The 27,626-nt window shown below is 32.8% G+C and overlaps 1 protein-coding gene and 1 long non-coding RNA gene across 3 annotated transcripts in view; one reads left to right on the forward strand and one right to left on the reverse strand.

Annotated features, from left to right (window-relative positions):
• Window positions 1–202: 202 nt before the first annotated feature.
• Window positions 203–27,626, reverse strand: part of wasf1 (WASP family member 1) — a 78,911-nt gene continuing 51,487 nt past the window's right edge. Inside the window, exons 5-10 of one of the 2 annotated variants that reach the window (XM_058755602.1) lie at window positions 25,787–25,904; window positions 14,494–14,550; window positions 12,164–12,318; window positions 10,133–10,297; window positions 4,528–5,069; window positions 203–1,943 (exon numbers count right to left, since the gene is read on the reverse strand). In XM_058755602.1, the coding sequence (XP_058611585.1) occupies window positions 1,786–1,943; window positions 4,528–5,069; window positions 10,133–10,297; window positions 12,164–12,318; window positions 14,494–14,550; window positions 25,787–25,904 (1,195 nt within the window). In that variant the 3' untranslated portion in view covers window positions 203–1,785. Of the gene's footprint in view, window positions 1,944–4,527; window positions 5,070–10,132; window positions 10,298–12,163; window positions 12,322–14,493; window positions 14,551–25,786; window positions 25,905–27,626 lie in introns of both variants that reach the window. The other variant, XM_058755601.1, reaches the window with a different exon arrangement.
• Window positions 6,851–26,115, forward strand: LOC131526899 (uncharacterized). The gene is made up of 3 exons (XR_009267555.1): window positions 6,851–7,016; window positions 16,191–16,218; window positions 25,850–26,115. It is a non-coding gene; the product is annotated as an uncharacterized LOC131526899 (long non-coding RNA).

Genomic DNA, 27,626 nt, shown 5'->3' on the forward strand with positions numbered 1-27,626 from the left:
TTCAATCTTGTTTTCTGTCAGCATTGCAGGAAAATCAACAACTTCGAGCTTGTGATGCATTATTTCCTGCAATTATGACCCTTGTGTATATTTATGCTTTTATTTTACATTTAAAAGTTTGTGTAAATGCACATAAATGTATAAATATTTCTGTTTCCTTCACCAAATTCCTCTTATGAATGGATGACCCCATAATTCAGTATCCTGTCAGAACCTTGAACATTAGTTTTTATTAATTCAAGCAAACTGTTACAGTAAACAGTTACATACGTTACACAGTATACAGTATTTTAAATCATGTTTAATCTTTGTTTCTGAATCTCTTTTTTTCCGTTTGGAACATAGAAACAGCGAATGCTGGAGAAATGCAGGCAAAAGTAGTAACAGCACAATACATTCAACTCATCAACATTTATGCAAACCATAAGGCCTAAGAAAGAGAAACCAGCGTTCAGTCCCAACAGCGACAGACACACAGACGACGAGCGTTTACTTTCATCTCTTGTTCACTCACAAAGTCTGGCTTGAAATATGACTAGGTCTGTTCTCACGTTTTGGCAAACAATTATTAAAATTTAATTTTATTCATAAACTGAGAAATGCAGTAAATTACAATTTATAGACCTCAGAAAGAAAAAGGCCACAATGTTTTACATGACCTTTATGGGAAGATGTCAACATTTCAATGTATGAATCTCATGAAACCGTCACATTTCACCCCAAAATCAAAGAATTAATTTAGAAAAAATGTCATATAATAAAAAAGAAAGAAAGAAAAAGAAAATTAAGCCCATTTTAGGGATAAATGACCATTTTAGAATCAATGTTTATATCTAAAAATTTATTTATTAATCTGGAGGAAAAATTATTTTAAATATTTTTATTCATACAATTTTACCTTTAATATATACCTATATATTTGTGTGTGTGTTTATATATTATATAATATTTAATATATATTTTAATATATTTTAATTAAATATATTTCAACACATTTTTCCTCCAAATTAATAAATAAATTATATATATATATATAGGCACAACAAAATGCATGATTACAATTCAAAAAATACCAAAATAAATTAAATTAAAAAGATAAATAAAAAAAAAAATACATTTTCTTAATTGGAAATTAAAAAAAAAAATTTATTAAATTTTTTAATTCAAATTGTTTTTAATTTTTCATAGTGAGGTGAAATATAACCTGGACAAGAGATTCACTCATGTATTTTAAGTCGTCTTGACAAGTTCATAAAAATGTTCCTTCATTTTTTTTCCTTCGACTTTGTCCATCACAAGCACAAAATGACATCAAACATCACATCTCTGAAATGGAAGAACGGTTTAGATGATATAGAAAGTTTAATAGTCATCCGTCACATTCTGATATGACACTTTTGATCTGCCGCATTGAGACGTTCCTGACGTGACCAGAAGAGGCCGCTGTCGTCTCTCGCGCCGAACTATAACAACAAACCAACCGCTTTTGTTGTTCCTATTGAGAATAAAAGACGGACGAATTCAAATGAAAGAAATATGACAGATAAAAAAAACCCAACATGGTTATTTTCATTCATCAATTGCACAACAAGTGGTTAAAAAACATTAAAGCAAAGCATTCTGGGAACATGGAATACAGTCGTCTGCAGTCCTGATGTTTCCTGAATTAGACTGCGACTGATCGGAGAGTGTTTGTGGGAAAACTCTTATTGGGAAGAAGGTTAGCTGAGATTTCATAAAGCCTCCTTCCTAGAAACTCTTGATCCCGTGACGTTCGTCTTTCTCTCATTCCATCCAGTCGACCTCGTCGAACTCGGAGTCGTCTTCGGAGTCGCTGTACTCCACGGCGATTCGGCGCGACAGGATGGTGGCCACATCGTTCCCCACGCGCTCGTGTTTGGCCTCTTGCTCCCGCTGCTCCTCCACCTTCCTCAGCTGGATCCCTGAGACACCGAGGTAAAGTCGTTATGCTCACGTTTACATTTATGCATTTTATAGACATTGCATTCAAGGTGCACATTTGCATTTTATCACTTCTTGCTTTCCCTGGGAATTGAACTCATGACCTTGGCGTTGCAAGCGCCGTGATTTACCGTTTATCTAAGATCAAGCAAATGAAATATTTAAATTAAAATAAAAATTTAATTGCTGCCTGTTCTAGAACTCTCAATCAAGAGTTATTTCTTTGAATGATGCTTCTACATTTTTAATTATACTAATGTAATATTTTCATTTATTTAAGGTATTTATAATATTTTATTAATGCTATTTAAATGATATTAATTTGTTACTTCAATTTATTTATTCAATTTATAATTTTTAATTAATTATTTATTCTAATTGTATTAATTTATTACTTCTGTTTATTTATTGCATTAGTCATTTTTATTATTAATTTATTCATTTTATTTTATTCACAATTTTTATTAATTATGTTTTTCATTGTATTAATTTATAAGTTACATTTTTATTGCATTGATAATTTTATTAATTATATTTTTATTACACAAATTTATAAATTACATATTCACAATATATTTACAGTATTTTATTAATTTTAATTGCAATTTTTAATTATATTAATTTATTAGTTCCATTTATTTATTGCATTAATTATTAATGCATACATTTTATTATGCATTTAAAACAATTTTATTACTTATATATACATTTTAATGTTGAAATATATTTAATAAAATTATATACATTTTAAATACAAAATAAATATATAAAACATTATTTAGATATATATATATATAGCATCTGATTGCCACAGAAATGAATAAAGTTGTAAACTAAACTACATTAAAACTTTAATTTGGGGCTAAAAGGTTTGGAGGTTTTAATAAATATTCTAATAAATATCTGAATATGTAATTTAGACATAAAAAACCATAAAAATATCTACTTGATCTACTTATTTTTTTTTAGAAAAAAAAAGTGTTCTGAGATGAATCACAACATCACAAAATAGTAAAATAGACAAATACGGGCTGAATTTAGTATAGCATACTAGCATATTAAAATATATAAAGGTATGGCAGAAATAGAGCAGTATGCTAGCTAATCTAAATTTAGCTTTCCGTGTGTTAAAAGTTTAGACGGGAATGAACTTCTCATCCCTTGATGCACTGCAAATGACGTAATCAAATCTGCCATGAAAATAGAAACTTACTGATTGTAGGTATAGAATAATTATTACAAAATAATATATTATATATATATATATATATCAGTATATATATTTATATTTATATTTATATTTATATTGCAGCCATTTGCTAAAATCATTTGTTCATTTTTTTTCCTCATTAATGTACACACAGCACCCCATATTGACAGAAAACACAGAATTGTTGACATTTTGCAGATTTATTAAAAAGAAAACTGAAATATCACATGGTCCTAAGTATTCAGACCCTTTGCTGTGACACTCATATATTTAACTCAGGTGCTGTCCATTTCTTCTGATCATCCTTGAGATGGTTCTACACCTTCATTTGAGTCCAGCTGTGTTTGATTATACTGATTGGACTTGATTAGGAAAGCCACACACCTGTCTATATAAGACCTTACAGCTCACAGTGCATGTCAGAGCAAATGAGAATCATGAGGAACTGCCTGAAGAGCTCAGAGACAGAATTGTGGCAAGGCACAGATCTGGCCAAGGTTACAAAAACATTTCTGCTGCTCTTAAGGTTCCTAAGAGCACAGTGGCCTCCATAATCCTTAAATGGAAGGCGTTTGGGACGACCAGAACCCTTCCTAGAGCTGGCCGTCCGGCCAAACTGAGCTATCGGGGGAGAAGAGCCTTGGTGAGAGAGGTAAAGAAGAACCCAAAGATCACTGTGGCTGAGCTCCAGAGATGCAGTCGGGAGATGGGAGAAAGTTGTAGAAAGTCAACCATCACTGCAGCCCTCCACCACTCGGGGCTTTATGGCAGAGTGGCCCGACGGAAGCCTCTCCTCAGTGCAAGACACATGAAAGCCCGCATGGAGTTTGCTAAAAAACACCTGAATAAGATTCTCTGGTCTGATGAGACCAAGATAGAACTTTTTGGCCTTAATTCTAAGCGGTATGTGTGGAGAAAACCAGCAGGAATGGCAGAGGATCCCCAAATCCAGGTGTGAAAAACTTGTTGCATCTTTCCCAAAAAGACTCATGGCTGTATTAGATCAAAAGGGTGCTTCTACTAAATACTGAGCAAAGGGTCTGAATACTTAGGACCATGTGATATTTCAGTTTTTCTTCTTTAATAAATCTGCAAAAATGCCAACAATTCTGTGTTTTCTGTCAATATGGGGTGCTGTGTGTACATTAATGAGGAAAAAAAAAAGAACTTAAATGATTTTAGAAAATGGCTGCAATATAACAAAGAGTGAAAAATTTAAGGGGGTCTGAATACTTTCCGTACCCACTGTATATATATTTATATTTATATTGTACTGTGCAACTATTTTTAGTGTAGATTATGGACAGATACCTGATTTGCATATACTAAGTGAACTTGTGCGAAACTCCGCCTACCTTTACGAATGGCCTCCAATAGAACGCTGCGGGCGTCGCTGATTGGTGGCAGGTTGGATGGATACCTCTTGACCTCGTGACCGGAGTGAGTGGGCGGCGACGAAACCGCTCCTGATGGGAAGGAAGGCATGGTGGGTGGGCCTGAAGATGAGCAGGGGGAGGAGCTTCTGTTTCCTGGGAGGGGCAGAGGAGGAGGAGGGGGAGGCGGCGGCAAAGCCATTCCGTCTCCGGCTGTGGGCGGAGTCTTGTCCAGATGTCCGCGGGCAGGGGAGGAGTGAAGGGGCGGAGCCACCGGAGGGGGGGCAGGGTGCAGGACGCCCGGGGCGATCTGGAGGGGGCGGGGAGGGGATGGCCGGGGCTGCTGGGAAGGTAAGGGAGGGATCGGAGGCGGGGCTGAACCGCGCATTCTTGATTGGCTGGCTGGCAGGGGAGGAGGGGGCGGGGGTAAAGGGGGAGGGGCCGGGGGTGGGGCATTGGAGTTGAGGAAGACAGGCGTGCGAGCCGGAGACTGCGTGACGCTGTCCGAGAAACCTGAGCTGGAGCTGCGAGACAGAAATATGGAAAAAAAATGTCACAATGCAAATATTACTTAAATTATAATTTCTTTTGATTTTGTTGTGAAATGTGACCTGGACAGGTTTTCACAGGATTCACCCTTAAACTCAGTACTAAGAAGTAGTGATAAAATCATTCAGTCCAATTAAAAATGGAATAAAATGTAATCTAATTAAAACTAGGCATTTTATTAAATATTTGTGTTTGCTATACATTTTTATGCTTGTTTTGTTATTTGATTAGCATGTTGCTAGTTTGCAAACATGCAAATGGAATCTTTATTAGTGGCTTTTGTTCCCAAAGTATTTTTTCCATTCATTTTTCCCATAGGGGTATTAAAAAAACATCTTGGTATTTTTTTATTATTAATTATATATTTTAAATATATTGATTTATTAATTGCATTTATTTATTCCGTAATATTGTTGCATTAATTATATATTTTTAATCATGTTCATTTAATATATTAAGTTTATTTTACATAAAATATTAATTATATATTTTAATTATATTTATTTATTAGCTGCATTTTTACATAAATATTTAGTTTTAATTATATATTTGTATCATACTAATTTATTAATTTAATATATTTATTATATATTTTTAAAAGTATTATATTTTTATTATATTAATTTATTGTAAATTAAATGTAAATTTACTAATTACTTTTATTAATTATATATTTTAATTATATTGATTTATGCACTTATTTATTGCATTAATCATTTTTATTAATATATTTTTATTATAATTAACGTATTAATGAAAGTTGAGTATGATTTCAGTTGTTCATACAGAATGTTCCATTCATTAAAATATTTTTTTATTATATTCATTTATTATTATTTAAAACATAAAATATGATTATTTACAAACTAAGTTTAAATAAGGTGGTCTCAACAAAAGCATTTATTAGCATTGATTAGCAGCCTCATAGCTCAAAGTAGGTCTTTATTTAAAAGTTTACGATTTATCATTAAAAATAATTTCCATTATGAAGAAAATGAACAGGATTTTTACTTGTAGAAGCGACTGTTCGATCAGCGTTTCTGTCTTAGTATGCAGCTGCCTGTATAGGGAGCTCTGTGCTGGAACACAGCGATAGTGTTTCGTTGTGCGGCTGTGTAAATGTTTCTGCTTGATTACTTTATTGATTTGTGTGTATCTCACTGACACCGACTCCGTGTTTGTTTATGAGTTTTTACAAAACAGCCTCAGTAAGATTATTGAGTGAATCTGAAGCTTCAGGAGATCCGTCCTGTAGTACAGACTATAAACACACTAACTCACACTCACTAACGCTCACAGTAAACAGAACAAATGACGAGCTGAGCTATAAACACACATTCACCTCAGAACTAACTCGCAGGATAGGAAGCAATATTTGTCTGAATTAATGTGCAAAACTCACAGTTTCTAAAATCAGCTAGTTATACAATGATAAATATAATGAAATATGATAAAATCTTTAGTTGCATTAATAAAATACTATCTTAATATATTTTCACAAATATTAAAGCTACAGTAAATACTGTATTAAACACTTTTTATTATAGATAATTATTCTAATAATAATAATAATAATAATCTAATACATTTGTATATGAGTGTGTACCTTTTTTCTTTATATCCCGGTGGGGTCATGACATGAGAAATCAAATTTGCCTTGATCTTTTGGCATATAAGAGGTCTTTGTACCATTAAAACATCCTGCAAGTTTCAGCTCATTCGCGTCTTTGTACAGATATCGGAAGGATCCCAGCGTAAGGAACAAGTGGGTCATTTATTTTTAATGGCATCCCGGATCGTGTCTGAGGATTGATCAGAGGATTTTGTTTTGTAAACGAGGCACAGTGTCATGGAGAGTCACAAAGAAACATTTGTTGAAAGATGAAGCGGTACTAGATCTGACTGCAGCTGCATCACAAACTGTAAGTCAAATATTTCGTAATGCTTTGTCTGTAAATGACTGTTTTATTTTGATCATGTTTACAAAACACACACATGCAACAGTGAGGGAGCGTTGATACTGTTGCTGTCCTATGCAATGACGTTAGCCAATCATAACAGTGGCCGATTACTGAGAAGCCTTAAAGGACACACCCCTTAAAAACAGGCTGTTTCAGAGAATAAGGGTTGAAAATAATCATTTTTCCACATTTATTTTTATTTTGCGCAAAAAAACTTTGAGTAAACCTCAAAGAACATATTAAAGGGGTCATATGACGTTGCTAAAAAGAACATTATTTTGTGTATTTGGTGTAATGCAATGTGTTTATGCGGTTTAAGGTTCAAAAAACACATTATTTTCCACATACTGTACATTATTTACATACGCCTTTTTACAAAGCTCATCGTTCTGAGAAGCGAGGTGTGCTCTGATTGGCCAGCTATCCGGTGCATTGTGATTGGTCTCAAGCGTGAGACGGAAATGTTATGCCCCTTACCGTATTGTGACGCCGTGTCCCGGCGCGACAACACAAAAGCAATAAAACCCATTATAAACGAGGCATTTGTTGCATCCAGTGGGGACATAATTACTGATTATAATGACTTATACTGTCTTTTTACGCATCGCGCCGCGTAAACATTACCATGTCTGCATTTGTGATCGGAAAAAACGACAAACAAGCACTACTCTACACTGCTCAAAACTCGCGATTTAATAGTCAGTGGCAAATTCTTTAAATAAGAAAACATACTTACAGGCTGTGAGTCAGAAGCACCAGACTGTCCTTGCAACATTGAAATTGCCCCACTTTATAGAAACAGCCTTTGTGCAGCTGGCAGCTACTCTCAGGTTCAGGAAATAGTCGTCTGTAAAATGCGCTGCACACACTCTAATATTTGGTTTGAACTGTTCTGGAACAGTGTTGTAAATACAACTTAACCACTGATTTCTAGTTGTGTCCTCTTTTGGACGCCCAAAGAAAGTACTTTCTCTTTCACAACGAAACACAGCGTCTCCAGGACATGGCGCCGGTGGCAGCAACAACACTACAGCGAGAATAATAGTTCCGCCTTCTTTCATTGCGTATACATTTGGGTGGTATTTTGCAAATCTTCCCACACCGTGACGTAGACATGTGGGGGCGTGTTTGAATGAGCCGTTTTAGGGGGGCGTGGTCGAGTCTTAACTTTTATAAAGAATATCTCTTTGGTTTTGAGACTTTAGTCTTTGCAACTTCAGGGATCTTATCTATGCACAAACAGCTTGTAACTTCGCATCATATGACCCCTTTAAAATAAGAAAATCCATGTCATGACCCTTTAAACCTGAATACACACTGACTAATGGGGACTCGTGTCACTGTGGGGATGTAAATTTAGGTCCCCATGGGGAAACAAGCTTATAAATCATACAGAATGAGTTCTTTTGAGAATGTAAAAATCTCAAAGGGGTAGGTTTAGGTGTAGGGAAGGGGTGCGGGATGTATCTTTATACTGCATTAATTTAATTTTTATAAACTACTACGGAGCCATTCAGAATCGCTAAACACACCAAAATACAAATGAAAAAATGAAACCATTCTAAATGTGTGGAAACTCGGCTCGACGTCATCAGTTCCTCTGTCAGAACAAGCAAGAGTGTATGTGTATGGAGCATCTGATGCCCATATGTGCATAAACACCCCTGATCCTCACAAACTTCTCCGAAACACGCGAGCATCCGTTATAAAACTCTCGCTGTATACAACTACACGAATATAATGAACTGTAATCAAGCAGAAATACGAGAGCGCACATATACACGGTTCGTTTGCGCATTAATTATAACGGACACAACGCGCGCTTACTGCATGACTCCTGTATGTCACTGTAATCATCTTTACCTAGATTACAATCGTTGGCATCCATCAAAACTTTAGGCTACTAGTGTGACACTGGCTTCTTTTATCCAGCCGAGAGCTGTAGTTTGCATATCATATGCACATACAGCGGTTTTGAGCCACCGTTCAGTCTGTATTTCACACAGCGTGATGAGAAATGGCTTGAGCTGCTCCGAAACACAGTATACCACAGAATACGTAGAGAGGTATGCTGTTATTTATTTATATATAATTAAAAATTATTTAACATATTAGTAATAAAATTAGTGAATATATTATATTTTAGTTTTAGTTTTAAGTATTAAGTTATGTGTGCGTGTGTGTGAATATGCGTGCTTTAATTATTTACATGCGTGTAGGTTATGTGTGTGCGTGTTTGTGTGTGTGTGTGTGTGTGTGTGTGTGTGTGTGTGTGTGTGCGCGTTTTTGTGACAAATGAGGACACAAATGTGTATAATGACAAGGGTATGACAGGTATTACAAGGAGAGGGTGACTTTTCAGGACATTACTCCATGTCCTCACTTTTCAAAACGCTTATAAATCACACAGAATGGAGTGTATTGAAGATCTGAAATAGCAGACAGTCTCCTGTAAGGGGTAGGTTTAGGTGTAGGGTTGGTGTAGGACAATAGCACATACAGTAAGTACAGTATAAAAACCATTACGCCTATGGAGAGTCCCCACTTTTCACAAAAACAAACGTGTGTGCGTGTGTGTGAGAGAGTGTGTGTGAGTGCGTGTGTGTGTGTGTGTGTGTGTGTGTGCGTGCGTGTGTGTGTGTGTGTGAGTGAGTGAGAGTGCGTGCGTGTGTGTGTGTGTGTGTGCGCGTGCGTGAGTGTGTGTGAGTGAGTGAGAGTGCGTGAGTGTGTGTGTGTGTGTGTGTGTGTGTGTGTGTGTGTGTGCGCGCGTTTTTGTGAAAAGTCAGGACATAGATGTGTATAATGACGAGGGTATGACAGGTATTACAAGGTGAAGGTGGCATCTCAGGACATTGACCCATGTCCCCACTTTTCAAAACGCTTATAAATCACACAGAGTGAGGTTTTTTTGGGGAAAGTTGAAATGCACAGTCTCCTGTAAGGGGTAGGTTTAGGTGTAGGGTTGGTGTAGGACAATAGCACATACAGTAAGTACAGTATAAAAACCATTACGCCTATGGAGATGTCCCCACTTTTTACAAAAACGAACATGTGTGTGTGTGTGTGTGTGTGTGTACCTGATAACGGAGGCTGGTTTGGTGTCGGGGGGGTAGGTTGGTGGTGGTGGTGGAGGCTCATGCGGACGGCCGTAGTTTCTCTCTCCCGTACGGTTCAGGAGTTCGTTCATCTGAGAGTACGGCAGCGCGGCCAGAGAGAACGGCCCGTCCAGATTATCAATGTACCTGCAGAGAGAGACAGAGAGTTTGATTTTTACAATCACTTTATTAAAAAACAGTTATTTTAACATTAAACACAAACCATTATATTACTATCTTAGCTCGTGTATAAAACAAAACTCCTCATTAAGTACATAACACAACCCAACATCACAACATCAATCAAACCTAAAAACATTAATTGCATTCATCAATTTTCTAATAATTAAAATCAACAATAATTCTTGATTTAAACATTTTTAAAAACTGATAAAATGTGTTGTCCATTTCTCTGTTCTACTTTATTTTTCCTAAAAATATAAATTGCTAATTCATTAATTGACATTTATATTTCTGTAATCTACGCTTGTCAAACACAACATACAGAAAACACATCCTCAAACTAGGGCTGCAACGATTCCTCAATTCTATTCAAGTATTCGATTATTCGATTTTAAAAAAATCCTCGATTGCATTTTGCCCGTGTTGAGTAATCGGCAAAATACCGTAAGTGGCGCATTCCACATATTAAACCCATTTAAAAATCATAATAAAGCATAATGCTATTAAGAATTCACAAACACAAAAATCTATGCGATGCAGGTTTAATATGCGTGCTTTAATTATTTACATGTGTGTAGGTTATGTGTGTGCGTGTCAGAGCGACTCCGTTCACAGTAAATGCTTGTAAAACAATCGGCAGGCCGTTGGCGCCCTCTGCTGGCATTTGTTATATTGCGCAACGTACGTTAGCTCTATTGTTTATTATAATACATTATGTATTTTAACAGTTTTGTTCAATAAAACCATATGATTACTTGCTTTTTATACAGTTTAAAGGTTATTGTTCACTTAGGTCTATTTTTATCACGAAAAATGTATTATAATTATCCGATTATTACCAAAATAATTATTAGTGACAGCCCTACCTTCTTTTTGGAACTGGCCTCATTGATTTCAGCCCATGCACCTCAGTTTTTGAGTGAACAAAGTACTATTTGTAGGTAATTTTGACAGCATTCACTCAAAAACTGATATAAATGAGACCCATGATAAACCAGTTCCAAAACAAACAAAAAAGACCACTCGTTATGCGACACTATCCCCAAATATTGGATTCAGTCTTTTGACAGTCTATGACATTTCATAGCCTCAAGGACTTTTGCAAAAATTAAAAATATACAGACTTTTATGTGTGCACGAGAAACCATTAAACTTTGCATAAAGGACGATGCACACCGAGCCACATATTGCACCATCAGCCCGTTTCTTGGCCGCCACAGAATATGCATTAAAGAGATCTAAGGCCTTGAAATATGACATAGTGCCCTAATGAAAACCAATTTTTGAACACTTTTTATAGCAACAGTCTTTTTTTTATAGACCCTTGAACTTGGCAAATAGGATAATGCACACAGCCGTACTATATCATCAGCCCATTTCATGTCATGGTTTCTCCGCCGCCACAAGAGGATGTGCTAAACTGGACATTAGGCCTTGATATTAGAGGGACTACCATAGGAAAACCCAATTTTGAGCAAGTAGATTTCTATTAATTCATGTGCATCCATGCTCTCGCTGTTTTCATAGCAAGATGGCAGTGATGCACAAAGGAAGTGAGTTAAATAAAACTAGAAATGCGTAAGCCTGCAAAAAATTGTGCATGTGAATAGTTTCTCGTTTTCTGTGTGCATGCAAAAGTCTGTTTTTTATTATTATTATTTAATTTAGTTCTGTATTTTGTCAGTTCGAGAAAGTCAATGAAGCTGTATGCACCTTTTATGTTAAATATGGTCTGAAAATCTACTGAGAGGTTTGGAAATTTGAATCTGGAATTTTGAAATGGGATTTGAGCTCAAAGCATTATTTGAGGATTGGTCTCCAGAAACTGGCCTGTGCTCGTGGTAGGCTGCCGATCCGTTGGCGTCTCTGTGTTTGTCCTCGGCGTCGGCGAGCTCCGCTCCCAGAGCCATCTTCTGCCACTCCTTCTTTCGGTCGTGAGGCGCTCGCGGGATCTTCTCCGGATCTTGAGGACGGTCGATGTTCTTCTGCTGGAGGAACACACACACACAGAAGGAGCGTTAGTCTGGTCAGCAGCTGAATCGCTCAGTTTGTCTCTACTGTGAAGCAGAAGCAGGTTTAGCAGCACGAGGAGAAACACAGCCAGAGAAGAAACCAGGTCTGTTCATATTTCACTCAGAAGATCTGACATATCAGGAGATATATGAACATAATCACACAAACACACACTCAAGACTGTCATAAAATCAGTCAGATCTGTTGCTTGATTTTGTGTACATGTGAGTGTGTGTATTTGAGTGTTTGTGTGCACTTTAAAAAAAACATTCTATTTAGTTATATAGTTGTTTTTGCCATTAATTTTTATTTTTAGATCTTCCATTTTATTTAATTTTTCATTATATTTTTTCATTGATGTATTTTACCTCCAAATTTAATTAATTATTATAATTTGTGCATTTTACAGCATCCACAGCACTTAGAAAACTGAAAATTGAATCTAATGATCTGATAAAAAAATGCCAGTGATATTTTACACCAAATTATTCATTGCATATAGGTTTATTTTTGTAATTTTTTCTTTCCCCCCCCCTTATCATTCAATTAAGAAATTATTCATATACCGTATATGCAATACATATGCAAATAAATTTGGGAATAAAATAAATGTATAAATGTATAAAATCAACTGAAAAAATATTATTATTCATTGTATTATTATTGTAATATATTAATATATAATATATCATTATTGTATGTATGAATTATATATATATATATATATATATATATATATATATATATATAATTTTGTTGTGTTGATTTTAGGGGTGAAATGTGAGCGGATTCAGTGGGTTCTGTCTTATGAAAGCGAATCATTTCCACACTCAGTCCTGATTCACACTGAACATCTGATTCAGAGCGAAGGTGAAGTCAATCAAAGCAGAGCAACACACACACACACACACACACACACACACACACACACGTGTGGAAAAGCTGGACAGGTCAGACAGACAGGAAACAAACAAATCTGGATGGCTTGTGTTTCTGCGTTTGACTTAAACCAAATCAAGACTGTTGAAGAGAATTTGTGAAAGAAAACAGCCAAACCAAATGCACACGTATGTCACGGAGATCTCTGATGCATCATCTAGAAAACACTGAGTTTTATTTTAACCTTCACACATGTGTGAATAAATATCTGATAAGGAATAATTTATTACAGACACTGAATTATTGTGCATTAAATTAATATATATTCAATTCAGTAATTCAAAGATCACTGACCGCATATACACATCTATATATTGTTTTTATCAATGCATTTTTGTGTAATTTACAGGGTCTTTATAGTTCATTTAAAACTAAAACCATACAAAATTGTGTTACTTGAAATAAAATAAATTGTAAAATAACTGCATTAAAATAACTACAACTGAAATAAAAATGATATACGAAGTAAAAGTAAAATATAAAAATTATAATTAAAATTGCAAATATATAACATTAAATCATAAATCTCAAATTATAAATTACTAAAACTTGAAAATGAAAAATATCAAATTTATATATTAAAATAGCAAAACAATTAAATTACTACAATTTTAACTAAAATGAAAATAGAAAATAGAAACATTTTAATATAATTGTAAAAACAACTAAATTGCTAAAACTTTAAAATGAAAATGAAAAAACATTATTAAAAATATAACTAAAATTCAAATGGAAAATATAAAAAAATTAAATGGCAAAAATACAACTAAAATACTGAAACTTTAATTAAAATGAAAATGGAAAATCTAAAAATTAAAACGGCAAAAAAACTAAAATAAATGACATTTAACTAAATTAAATTAAATTTTTTCAACAAAAATTAAAATATAAAAATAAAAATGAAATGGAAAAAACACAACTAAATTAAAACTTTAAATAAAATGAAAATGGAAAATCTAAAAATGGCTAAAACAATTTAAAGGAAAAATTTTAAATTGAAAACTAATTCAAATTATTAATAAAATCTATAATAGTATCATATATCCTATAATATAATATATCCTAGAATACTGTTTTTCCAGATGAAGCGTCAGCGTCTCAGCGCCTGCGTGCCGTACGGTGATTGTTTGGTTCCCGGTGCAGGTCAGCATGAAGCGGCCGAGCGAGTGATCATATGGCAGATTGAAGCGTCTCTGATGTTCACATACCTGCACTGGAAGGTCTAGATATTTATAGACCTGATCATACATGTGGGGATCCTGCAACTACAAAACAAAATGACAAAAGAAGAACCAAGGGCACAATTTAACACAGCGTAACACAATAGAACTGCAGTGAAGGACAGTCCAGAGAAATATCTACAAAACACACATGAAAAATAACAAATAAAAAACCAAACAGAGATGCACAGTATAGCATTGACTATACTGGTATCGGCTGATTGCTAGCATTTTTGAAAGGTAATATATAACTGACCCATAAATTATTGAAAAATTATTGGTATGAATTGATTATTATTGGAAGCAGAAAAAAGCAAGAACACCCTTTCCCCCCAAAAAAGTACATTTTGTTTGTTAGAGGAATTATAATAGATAGATAGATAGATAGATAGATAGATAGATAGATAGATAGATAGAGAGATAGATAGATCAGACAAAATTATACACTTTTGGAGAAAAAAAATCATTGACTCTTTCTATTTATAAATATTGCAAATAAAAATGTTTCCATATACTGCAAAAAATAATAAAATTCACATTTGTGAAATTGGTTGTAAAATTTATAAATGAATACACACACACACACACACACACACACACACAATGTAAATAAACATAATATCGTTTGTCATTTAACATAATGTCGTTTGACAGCACTAATATATATATATATATATATATATATATTAGTGCTGTCAGACGATTAATCGGATAATAAAAGGTTTTGTTTGCATAAAATATGTTTGTGTTCTGTGTATATTTATTATGGATATATAAATACACACACATACAGAATATATTTTGAAAATATTTACATGTATTTACATGTCTATATTTATATTTAATTTATATTAAATAAATATATTTAATATATAAACTTAACATATTTCTCTGAAATATATACATGTATGTGTGTGTATTTATATATATATATATATCCATAATAAATATAAACAGCACATATACATAGATTATGTAAACAAAAACTTTTATTTTGGATGCGATTAATCGCGATTAATCGTTTGACAGCACTAATATATGTGTGTGTGTATATATATATATATATATATATTGAAAAACATTTTTTGTATAAATAACAGACAATTTAGAATGTATTTTTATTATATATATATATATATATATATATATATATATAGATAGATAAGAACAACTTTTTCTTTATTCTATTTAGACATATTTAGAGAAATAAATAATGCATATACTGCAAGAACGGCTGTAAAATAAATAAATATATGTACACACACAATGCAAATAAACAAATTTTGCTACATATACATTTTTTATATAAAAATTATACATAAAAATATCTTTGCTTATTTTCTGCTTTTTTTCTATTAAATCTGAAATTTGATTCAGCTATTAATTCATGAAGTAATTGTGACTGATATCAGTGTTGGTGAACGGCTGTATATTGGTGCATCAGATGAGTTTGTGAACCGTTAGTCATGCGGCTGCTGCTCTGCTCTGAAACAATCTGCTGTAATAGACACATATTTGACAGGACAGAACGACGTGAACAAAAGATCCGACGCACACAGCTCATCAACACATGCACATGCTTCTCAACATTACAAACACACTGACATTATATGACATTATTCATTAAATGTTCATTAAACCCCATTGACTGATTGTACTCTAAATATCTGTTTTATGTTCCACAGAACAAAGAAAGAAAGTCTTTGGAACAAGGTGAGTAAAATATGTTGATTTTGGGGTGAACTGTCCCTTTAAGGTGATACAGGCGTTCTCTCAATGTTCTGAATGCAACGTTAAAAGAACGTTATGGTAAATGTGGAAGAAATGTTCATATCAAGTAGACAGTGAAGCCTAGATAGAGTATTTTACACATTCAACACGATGTTCCTAAAATGTTACATTTGTAACATACAAATTGAGAGCATGGTTACAGGAACGTTGTGTGAACGTTTAAATGACGTTCGTATAACGTTAAGAATCAAACATCAAGGACAAAATTATTTCTCAAAGTTATAAATAAAAAAACTGATTATTGGAGTATTTTGTACAAGAAAATACAACTTCAGGTTTTCTGTGTGATAATTTTGTTTAATTAAATGTATTACTTGCCATTTCTTTGGAATTAATTGCCATTTCTTTGGAAATGGAGTGAAAATTGTTGCAAAGTAAATCCTAACCATTTTTTCTGTACGTGTGTGTATAGTGAGTTTGATTACTTATACAGCCAACACACACACACACACACACACACGCGCGCACTTGACTGAGCATTAGGATGTCAGTCAGTAATAATAAGAACTGAGGATTAATATTATTTTAGTTTTATCAAGCTCACAAAATCAATGAAATAATCGACAGGAGAAAGTGAATGAAGGCTGCAGTCAAACCCTGTGTGAGCGTCCATCCTCCCTGCTCTCTCGTCCCGTCATCATTCACTTACTGAACCGCAGACATCAGCACTCTGTGTGTGTGTGTGTGTGTGTGTCTCTGACATCTGAACTGAGCTGATGATCGTAACTCGACTGTGTTCATCTGTTTTGTCTCTCATTCACTCTGATGGTTCAGAAATGATCTGACTGATTCCTGGATGTGTTAGACATCTGAAAATCTGCACTGTAAAAACGAAATGATAGGTTATGGCAACATATGTTTTTCCCATAGTTTACACAGCTGTGAAACACCTGACCATTAATGCTTTATTTTTTCTTTTCTTTTCTAAATCTATAAATATTTATGAATTTGATTACACTTAAATTTAAGGCAGTTTTTAAGTTGTTTTTATTAATACAAATATTAAAGTAAATAAGACACATAACAGTACTAATATTTCTTATGGTTAATATTTTAGTAATAGTCATAACTACTGTAATATTTCACTGTAAAATATTAATATTTTGCAGTGAAAAATATAAAGAATTAAAGAAAATTAATTAAAGAAAAATATAATAATAATAATAGTTTTATTTTACAGTACGAATGTGAAATTACAATACTAATATTTATTTATTTATTTTATTTTATTTTATTTTATTTTGATAAAAAAAACACAGGAAACCAAAACACCTGACCATTAATATTTATTTTATTTTATTTTATTTATAAATTCGATTATACTTACAAATTTAAGGCAGTTTTAAGTTGTTTTATTATGATTATTATGAATAAAAATATTAAACCAAGAAACATTACAGTAGTAATATTTCTTATTATGATTTTTAGCAATAATAGTAATATCACTACTGTAAAAATGAAAATATAATAATAATAATTTTAAGTTGTTTTATTATAATTATCATTAATTTAAAAAAAAATCTGGAACATTGATTAATAATTTTAGGAATAATAATCACATCACTACTGTAGAAAAACAAATATTTAAGAAAATAAATAATGAAATAATGTTTCATTCCTAAATGCAGGTTAAAGTGACTTTGAAAACACTGAAGGATCATGAGCTGCTCCTGTGTAAATGAACATAGTGCTGCGTTTCTCTATGAAACACACAGTGCATATATTTATTTAATTAAATCGCAGCCTTTGCCGTTTGATAATCGCACTAAGCCATATTGCATTTTTGGTTTTATTTTGAGTGATCATGTCCGTGTAGTCGACTCTCTCCTGACAGGCAGCAGTCCGCATATCAATGCATCTATTATTGTCCTTGCACTCAGTTCTGAGTGTGTTAAAGATGGCATCGCCATGGTAACGGAGTGGGAAACTGGCATCATCACTGGTACTGGATGCTACAAACTGGCCGACTTCATGGTGCATTTCATACATTTGTCTCAGATGTTTCTCCTAAAATTTCTTGAGAGAAATAGTACCTTATTGTCATATAGCTTTACAATTATTAGCTTGAAAGAATTCAGTGAGAACTGTTTGACTTCATACCGAGATCTCTGACTTTTCATTTCTGACTTTAGTTTCTTCAGCAAATCTGAGCTCAGTTTGAGACACAGTTGAGATCTCTTCTGAAACTCTAGAGGAGACTCGTATGAGATTACTGGGCTCTTTTTCTCAGACTTCAGTAAAAGTAAAATTTTTATTACTGATTAGGAGAAGCAATTGAGATGTTAAAGAGATCGTCTGTGTCATTTTTCTTTCTTGTAAGTTATAATGTATGGAAGCTTGTGTCCACTACAGAATAAAAAGGTAATTACGGTAACAAAGAAAGAAAGTCAAAAGGTAATTAATCTCTTTTAACTCAGAATTTAAACTCAAACTCAGAATTACAAGAAAAAATAGAATTGCGAGATATAAACTCAAACTCAGAATTACAAGAAAAAAGTGTAGAATTGCAAGATATAAACGTACAATTGCGAGATTTAAATTCAAAATTACAAGAAAAAATTGAATTGTTGTGTAAATGTAGAATTCTAGATATAAACTCAAATTTAGAATAGCGAGATTTAAAATCAAACTCAGAATTACAAGAAAAAAAATAGAAATGGCGAGATATAAAAATTTACAATTGAGATATAAACAAACTTAGAATTGTGAGATTTAAACTCAGACTCAAAATGACAAGAAAAACTTAGAATTGTGAGATATAAAAGTAGAATTGCAAGATATAAACTCAAACTCAGAATTACAAGAAAAAATAGAATTGTGGTGTAAATGTAGAATTGCTAGATATAAACTCAAATTTAGAATAGCGAGATTTAAAATCAAACTCAGAATTACAAGAAAAAAAATAGAAATGGCGAGATATAAAAATTTACAATTGCGAGATATAAACAAACTTAGAATTGTGAGATTTAAACTCAGACTCAAAATGACAAGAAAAACTTAGAATTGTGAGATATAAAAGTAGAATTGCAAGATATAAACTCAAACTCAGAATTACAAGAAAAAATAGAATTGTGGTGTAAATGTAGAATTGCTAGATATAAACTCAAATTTAGAATAGCGAGATTTAAAATCAAACTCAGAATTACAAGAAAAAAATTATAGAAATTGCGAGATATAAAAAGCTACATTTGCGAGATATAAACAAACTTATAACTGCGAGATATAAAAGTAGAATGGTAAGATATAAACTCAAACTCAGAATTACAAGAAAAAATCATAGAATTGAAAGGTATAAATGCAAAACTGTGAGTTTTAAAGTCAAACTCAGAATTACAAGAACAAATAGAATTGCGAGATGTAAATTTGTAATTGCGGGATATAAACTCAAATTTTGAATTGTGAGATATAAACTCAAACTCAAAAAATTATAATTGCAAGATATAAGTTTAAAATTGCCAGTTATAAACTCAAACTTTGAATTAGAAGAAAAAAATTGAATTTGGGAAATATAAACATTGAATTGCAAGATTTATACTCAGACTCAGAATTACAAGAAAAATTTAGAATTACAAGATATAAACTCAGTCAAAATTACAAGAAAAAACTTTGCGAGATATAAACTTAGAATGGCAAGATTTAAACTTATAATTGTGAGGAAAAAACAGCAGAATTTTTAGGTTATATTTCACTTCTGACTTTTTTTCAGAGAGAAACCAAAAGTCCAACTTGTGAGATAAGAGTCGCATTTACCTTTTTTAATTGTTCTATTCTGTGGTGGAATCGGGCTTTTATAATAATGCCGTACTTCTGATGCATTTAAATGAAAGTGAGCTCAGTGTTGTGTTTGAATGTCGTCTGTGTTTGTATCATGGCTTTCGAAGCCGCACACCACGATCTCTGCGGGAGACAAACTCCTGCTGCTCTGAGCCCTTCACCAGCAACCAGAGCGATTCGAACATCAAACACACACACACACACACACACACACACACTGTCAGCGGCCATCAGTGTGAAGCGCAGTCAGAAACAACCAGAAATAACTCAAATCATGCTGCTGATCAGAGTTCAGGCCAGGAGGCACACACACACACACACACACACACACACACACTCACACTCTTACACGCTCTCTCTCTCTCTCACACACACACACACACACACACACACACACACATACACACAGCTCCTCAGGGAGAGACACAGAGGGCATCTGAAGTGAAGTTATTTCGGGAAAACCTGTGTATGTTCAGTCTGACTCGGTTGTCAGTGCTAGTTAAGTTTTGAGTTTAGGAAGCAACTCAGAAACTGCAGTTTGACAACTAGTACAGTAAAGTACTGCAGTATAGAGCCAGTTTCATTTGTACCCTCGTACTGAATGATTACAAAATGCATGATAATGACGTAGAATTGCGAGATTAATACTCAAACTCAGAATTACAAGAAAAAATTGCTAAATGCAGAATTGCGAGATATAAACTCAAATTTAGAAGTGCGAGATTTAAACCAAAGTCCCTTTTAAAGAAAGGTGGCCATATTTGCAACGCCTCCGGGCAGCTCAAACAAGACCAAGTCCTATCTAAATGAATGGGGAAATTCTGAAATCTCAAAAACTGCTCGCCGAACTTGCTATTAAATTACATATTTCAAATCAGCAACAAAATCTGAAATGAGCTGCCCCATGAATGTTGTTTCTTATGCTCAAATAGCATTTAAAAAGCTTATTTTTCAGGCTAGACCAGCCAATGCGCATGCAAAGTCATAATGCGCTTAAGACTGTGCATGCGCATCGACTGCTCCAGCCTCAGGTTTCTATGGGAACCGGAGCTTCTAACGGTTGCTGCAGTGATGCAATGACTTTACCAATCAGCGATTGGCTCTTTCATTTAGAAGGCGGGACTATTCCGCCATATTGTACATTGCAGTTTCTCCCATTCTTAAGTATAGGAGTTAACTGTCTTTGTATTTCTATTTCTAGTCTTTGCTCAAACTCAGAATTACAAGAAAAAATTATAGAAATTGCGAGATATAAAAAGCTACATTTGCGAGATATAAACAAACTTATAACTGCGAGATATAAAAGTAGAATGGTAAGATATAAACTCAAACTCAGAATTACAAGAAAAATCATAGAATTGAAAGGTATAAATGCAAAACTGTGAGTTTTAAAGTCAAACTCAGAATTACAAGAACAAATAGAATTGCGAGATGTAAATTTGTAATTGCGGGATATAAACTCAAATTTTGAATTGTGAGATATAAACTCAAACTCAAAAATTATAATTGCAAGATATAAGTTTAAAATTGCCAGTTATAAACTCAAACTTTGAATTAGAAGAAAAAATTGAATTTGGGAAATATAAACATTGAATTGCAAGATTTATACTCAGACTCAGAATTACAAGAAAAATTTAGAATTACAAGATATAAACTCAGTCAAAATTACAAGAAAAACTTTGCGAGATATAAAAATTTACAATTGCGAGATATAAACTTAGAATGGCAAGATTTAAACTTATAATTGTGAGGAAAAACAGCAGAATTTTTAGGTTATATTTCACTTCTGACTTTTTTCAGAGAGAAACCAAAAGTCCAACTTGTGAGATAAGAGTCGCATTTACCTTTTTAATTGTTCTATTCTGTGGTGGAATCGGGCTTTTATAATAATGCCGCATTCTGATGCATTTAAATGAAAGTGAGCTCAGTGTTGTGTTTGAATGTCGTCTGTGTTTGTATCATGGCTTTCAAGCCGCACACCACGATCTCTGCGGAGACAAACTCCTGCTGCTCTGAGCCCTTCACCAGCAACCAGAGCGATTCGAACATCAAACACACACACACACACACACACACACTGTCAGCGGCCATCAGTGTGAAGCGCAGTCAGAAACAACCAGAAATAACTCAAATCGTGCTGCTGATCAGAGTTCAGGCCAGGAGGCACACACACACACACACACACACACACACACACACACACACTCACACTCTTACACGCTCTCTCTCTCTCTCTCTCACACACACACATACACACACACACACACACATACACACAGCTCCTCAGGGAGAGACACAGAGGGCATCTGAAGTGAAGTTATTTCGGGAAAACCTGTGTATGTTCAGTCTGACTCGGTTGTCAGTGCTAGTTAAGTTTTGAGTTTAGGAAGCAACTCAGAAACTGCAGTTTGACAACTAGTACAGTAAAGTACTGCAGTATAGAGCCAGTTTCATTTGTACCCTCGTACTGAATGATTACAAAATGCATGATAATGACGTAGAATTGCGAGATTAATACTCAAACTCAGAATTACAAGAAAAAATTGCTAAATGCAGAATTGCGAGATATAAACTCAAATTTAGAAGTGCGAGATTTAAACCAAAGTCCCTTTTAAAGAAAGGTGGCCATATTTGCAACGCCTCCGGGCAGCTCAAACAAGACCAAGTCCTATCTAAATGAATGGGGGAATACTGAAATCTCAAAAACTGCTCGCCGAACTTGCTATTAAATTACATATTTCAAATCAGCAACAAAATCTGAAATGAGCTGCCCCATGAATGTTGTTTCTTATGCTCAAATAGCATTTAAAAAGCTTATTTTTCAGGCTAGACCAGCCAATGCGCATGCAAAGTCATAATGCGCTTAAGACTGTGCATGCGCATCGACTGCTCCAGCCTCAGGTTTCTATGGGAACCGGAGCTTCTAACGGCTGCTGCAGTGATGCAATGACTTTACCAATCAGCGATTGGCTCTTTCATTTAGAAGGCGGGACTATTCCGCCATATTGTACATTGCAGTTTCTCCCATTCTTAAGTATAGGAGTTAACTGTCTTTGTATTTCTATTTCTAGTCTTTGCTCAAACTCAGAATTACAAGAAAAAATTTGAATTGCGAGATATAAACAAACTCAGAATTGCAAGATATAAACTCAAACTCAGAATTACAAGAAAAAACAGTAGAATTGCAAGATATAAACTCAGAATTACAAGAATATAAAAAAAGAAAGAAAATGAATTTTGGGTTACACTTTATTTTAGGGTGTCCTTGTTACAGTGTAATGATACATTTAAGTACTAAAATATAATATAATCAGATTAAAACATTTATATTTACTAAATTTACATACACATTTTAACCTGCTTAACTGTATACATTTTTCCAGTGTCCAGTAATTTAATTCATTTTTATACAAAATTCAATTGAAATAAAATAATAACATATTCTTTTAGTATTTTATAATAGTATGTGTATATAACACATTAAGGGTCTCAGTCAGTTTTGTTTTAGTATATTTACATACTGTTATAGTATTTAATCATATTTTCAATTTGCTTTTATTTTTTATATGTTTTAGTTTTCATTTTAATTTTAGTTTTAGTAATCTTATGTACTTTTGTTATTTTTATTATTTTTTCGGTTTATTTCTGTTTAGCTTTAATTTATTTTTAATTTAGGTTTAGTAATTGTAGTATTTATTTTTTAATTTTAGTTTTAAGTTTTAGTAATCTTGTTATGTGCTTTTGTTATTTTTAAGTTTTTTTGTTTATTTCTGTTTAGCTTTAATTTATTTTTATTTCAGTTTTAGTAATTGTAGTACTTATTTTATAGTATTTATTTTTAAATGAATCATCTGATTTAAACTAATTCACTGCGATGCATGAAGCCAGAGTTTTTTTAAAAGAGGGAGGTATTTTTATCACTGTTTGCTGCTCATCAGACTGAGTTTTATGATTGTCTCAATACAGCGAGTTATTTACAAATGAGCTTGTTAGTGAGACAGCTGTTCTGTTTTGAAACCAGCTGATCTACGGTCACTTTACTGTAATGTATAATTGTGTTGGGTTAGTAGCGTCTCTAGGTTTGGTTAGTTGTGTCTGAGAGAGACTGGGAGCCGCTGGAGCAGTTTTCCACACATCAGTCACTCCTAATGTAATCGAGTCGCGTCTAATCGAATGCAGCCGATCCCACATCCACTGCATTTACACACTTAATATGAATGAATGACGGGAAGCAGCATATCACAGCTAATCACATTCTGTGTGTCTGTATGTGAACACAATCACTGCAAACACTCTTTCTGCTTCATAAAGCCTCTGGAAAACAGCATATATTCTACATACTGTTTTATTTCGCTCATAATCATGACAATTTCATATATATAATTTTGTTTTCTCCAGTAATATATCCTTCAAAAGTTTTGAAATAAATAACAATTCCATCATGTTTTATGTATTTTATAATATTTTTTCATAATTTTTATTTTTTTCTAAATAAATAAATTACTATATTTTTTTATGATGATAATTGGATACCACTCACTGACTTAAACATACAACATAGTTGTATTTTTCCCTTTATTTTACTTTTTGCATGAAACTTTTTTTTTTTGGTGTCCGTGTTGGTTTTGTTGAAATGATTTTCTAATTGCAGATCACCCTTTTATGTCATTTCAGAACAAATACATACATATAAATACATATCATTCATTCATATATATATATATATATATAGAAAAATGTTGACTTATTTTCTTTATTCATAATATTTTATTATAATTACATAATATAATGTAATAATTATATAATGATTTTAAATATTTGTAATAAAATGAAACCTATTTAAAACAATTACATAATATTTTTTTATTTTTTCTCAAAATATTCAGAATTTGTTATACTTTTTTTAGATTAATTTTATTAATTAATAATATTTTAAAATATTAATGAATATATAAGACTATTAATTAACTAATATTCCAACCCATCCATAATCATAGACTGCCATTTGACACCAAGATTTTGATGATTTACATGTCCATGTTGTTGTGATATTGCTAGCAATTATCAGATGCATTTATGAAAGTCATTTTTATATAAAATCATCCATTTACGTTAAAGAGTTTTGTTTGGTGAAATAACCTTTTCATAAAAGCGTCTGATAATTACCAACCACTGAGCTGCTGATCATATTAACACAGAAATAAAAGTTGTGACATTTTCACTGATTTATATCAGCTGTAATGTGAATATTTCATAAGATTATGCCTAATTTGCATCTCTTAAATGATTAAAGTAACAATGCATAAGAAATTTGGATGTTATGTATATTTTAAAATGGTTTTATTAAATGCAAGTAGATATTGACCTGTAATATCACAATATACAAGCAGTTTTACTGCAGTAATGTCAGAGAAGAGACGAGAGAATATGCCATCATGCGTAAAAATACAATCTGCTTCAAATTAGCATGTGATTAGCCTGCTGTGTGTGTTGGTCTGTAATCTAAACGCAGTCAAAAAACACCTCATATCAAGAGAAACAGCTCATTCAAACAACTCAGCAGCCAAAACTGAGTGAAAAATGACTGAACGGCAACCATAAAGTATGTTATTATGTATGTGATTTTAGTGCTTGATCCCCACGGATGCCACACCCACACCCCGTCTCATTTGCATATAAGCCACACCCCTCTTTTGTGTAGCCCCGCCCCTCTCACCTTCTGTTTCCGCCTCTCTTTCCTCTTGTCTTCTGTGTCCTGCAGCATCTTCTCTCTCCACAGATCGAAGAAGTACGACGGGTTGGTGTAGAACTTCAGCCCTTCCTTCCCATCATCCCTAGAGACAGACGCAGATCAGGTGTGTTCAGTGATGCCGTGCTACACACTGAGAGTAGTATGCAGTATGTATAGTGTACACAGTGTGAGTTATCTGTATGTATGAATACTACATTCGCAGAAATGTAATGGAGTTCTGTATCCCATAATGCAATGCACTTGGCTTGACCTTCCATTTCCAATGGATGAAACTGTAATATCGGATCATTTTAAATATCTCCTCTTTGACTTAGTTGATTGGACTGTCAAAATATATGTGATTTTTATACAAAATTTAATTGAAATTAAAATAATTGCATAATGTGCTGTAATATTATTAATATTTGATATAATAATTTACATTTATATTTCATGATCATAATTGGACTGTCAAAATGCATGCCATTTTATACAAAATTGTATTGAAATAAATAATAAATAATTACATAATATTTTATATATTGTATATTATTATTTGTATTTTAAATAATTTATTTTACATTAATATTATAATATTTTTCATGATGATAATCTGACTGTAAAATGTATGTCATTATGTATAAAATTACATACTATTTCATAGATTTGATATTATTTGTATTGTAAATACTAATCTACATACAGTATATTTTTATACATTTTAGATAAAAATATTTCTTCATAACGATAATTGGACTGACAAGATGTATGTCATTTCATACAAAATTTAATTGAACTAAAAATAATTACACAATATTTCATATATTTGATCATATACATATATATATTTGTATCTTATATAATAATATACATATGTATTTATAAATTTTATATTATATTTTATGATGATAATTGGACTATCAAAATGTGTATATATATATATATATATATATATATAAAATAATATATTTTAAAAATATTTATAAATAATAAATATAAAACATATAAATAATATTATCATTCAGGATGATAACTGGATGCCACTCGCTGAATTAAACATGCAACATAGTTTTTTTTTTTTTTTTTTTTTTACTTTTTAAAAACATTTTTAGATTTTTTGGTGTCAGTGTTGGTTTTGTACAAATTATTTTCTAATAAAAAATAAATAAATAATAATTTCAAAGCAAATATTCTTTTTTAAAAGTGTTAAAAGAACAGTGTTGTTTTTTTCTCACTGCATGGGATATATTTTGAATATTGCCAAAAGGCTGAAAAATAAGAGATGAATTTGAGATTATAATCATTTGAAATATGAATTAATATATTCTTTTTCAGCTACATTGCACAGCCCTAGTTAGCAGTAGATGTATTCCAAGCCATCATTAATCATAGACGCTTATTTGACGTGTGGATTTTGAGGCTGCTGTTAGAATCGCTGAACACTGATATCACACCTCCTCTGCTCCTCACACATCTCTCTCAAGATCTTCTCCTTTAGCACACATATCATCACATCACATACTCGTTTTCTCGTTACATTTGAGTTTGCTGGTCAAAATGCCAAACGAGCAAAGACAGAATAAGAACAAAAGAACAATACAGAACAAATGAAGCAATTATCACCTCCAGACTCTCCTGACAGGCCAATCAATGCTGGAAATTACACTTTCACACAGTTTCATCTCACAGATGAAGAAAAACGTGTGAATTTGAGCTGCTGTGGTTGTTTTACAGTCTTACAGTTAATCAAGGATGCATTCATATAATCAAAAGTGACAGTAAAGATATTTCTAATGTTACAAAAGGTTTCTATTTCACATAAATG

This window comes from Onychostoma macrolepis, chromosome 20 (assembly GCF_012432095.1).
Source record: "Onychostoma macrolepis isolate SWU-2019 chromosome 20, ASM1243209v1, whole genome shotgun sequence".
Lineage (NCBI taxonomy): Eukaryota > Metazoa > Chordata > Actinopteri > Cypriniformes > Cyprinidae > Onychostoma > Onychostoma macrolepis.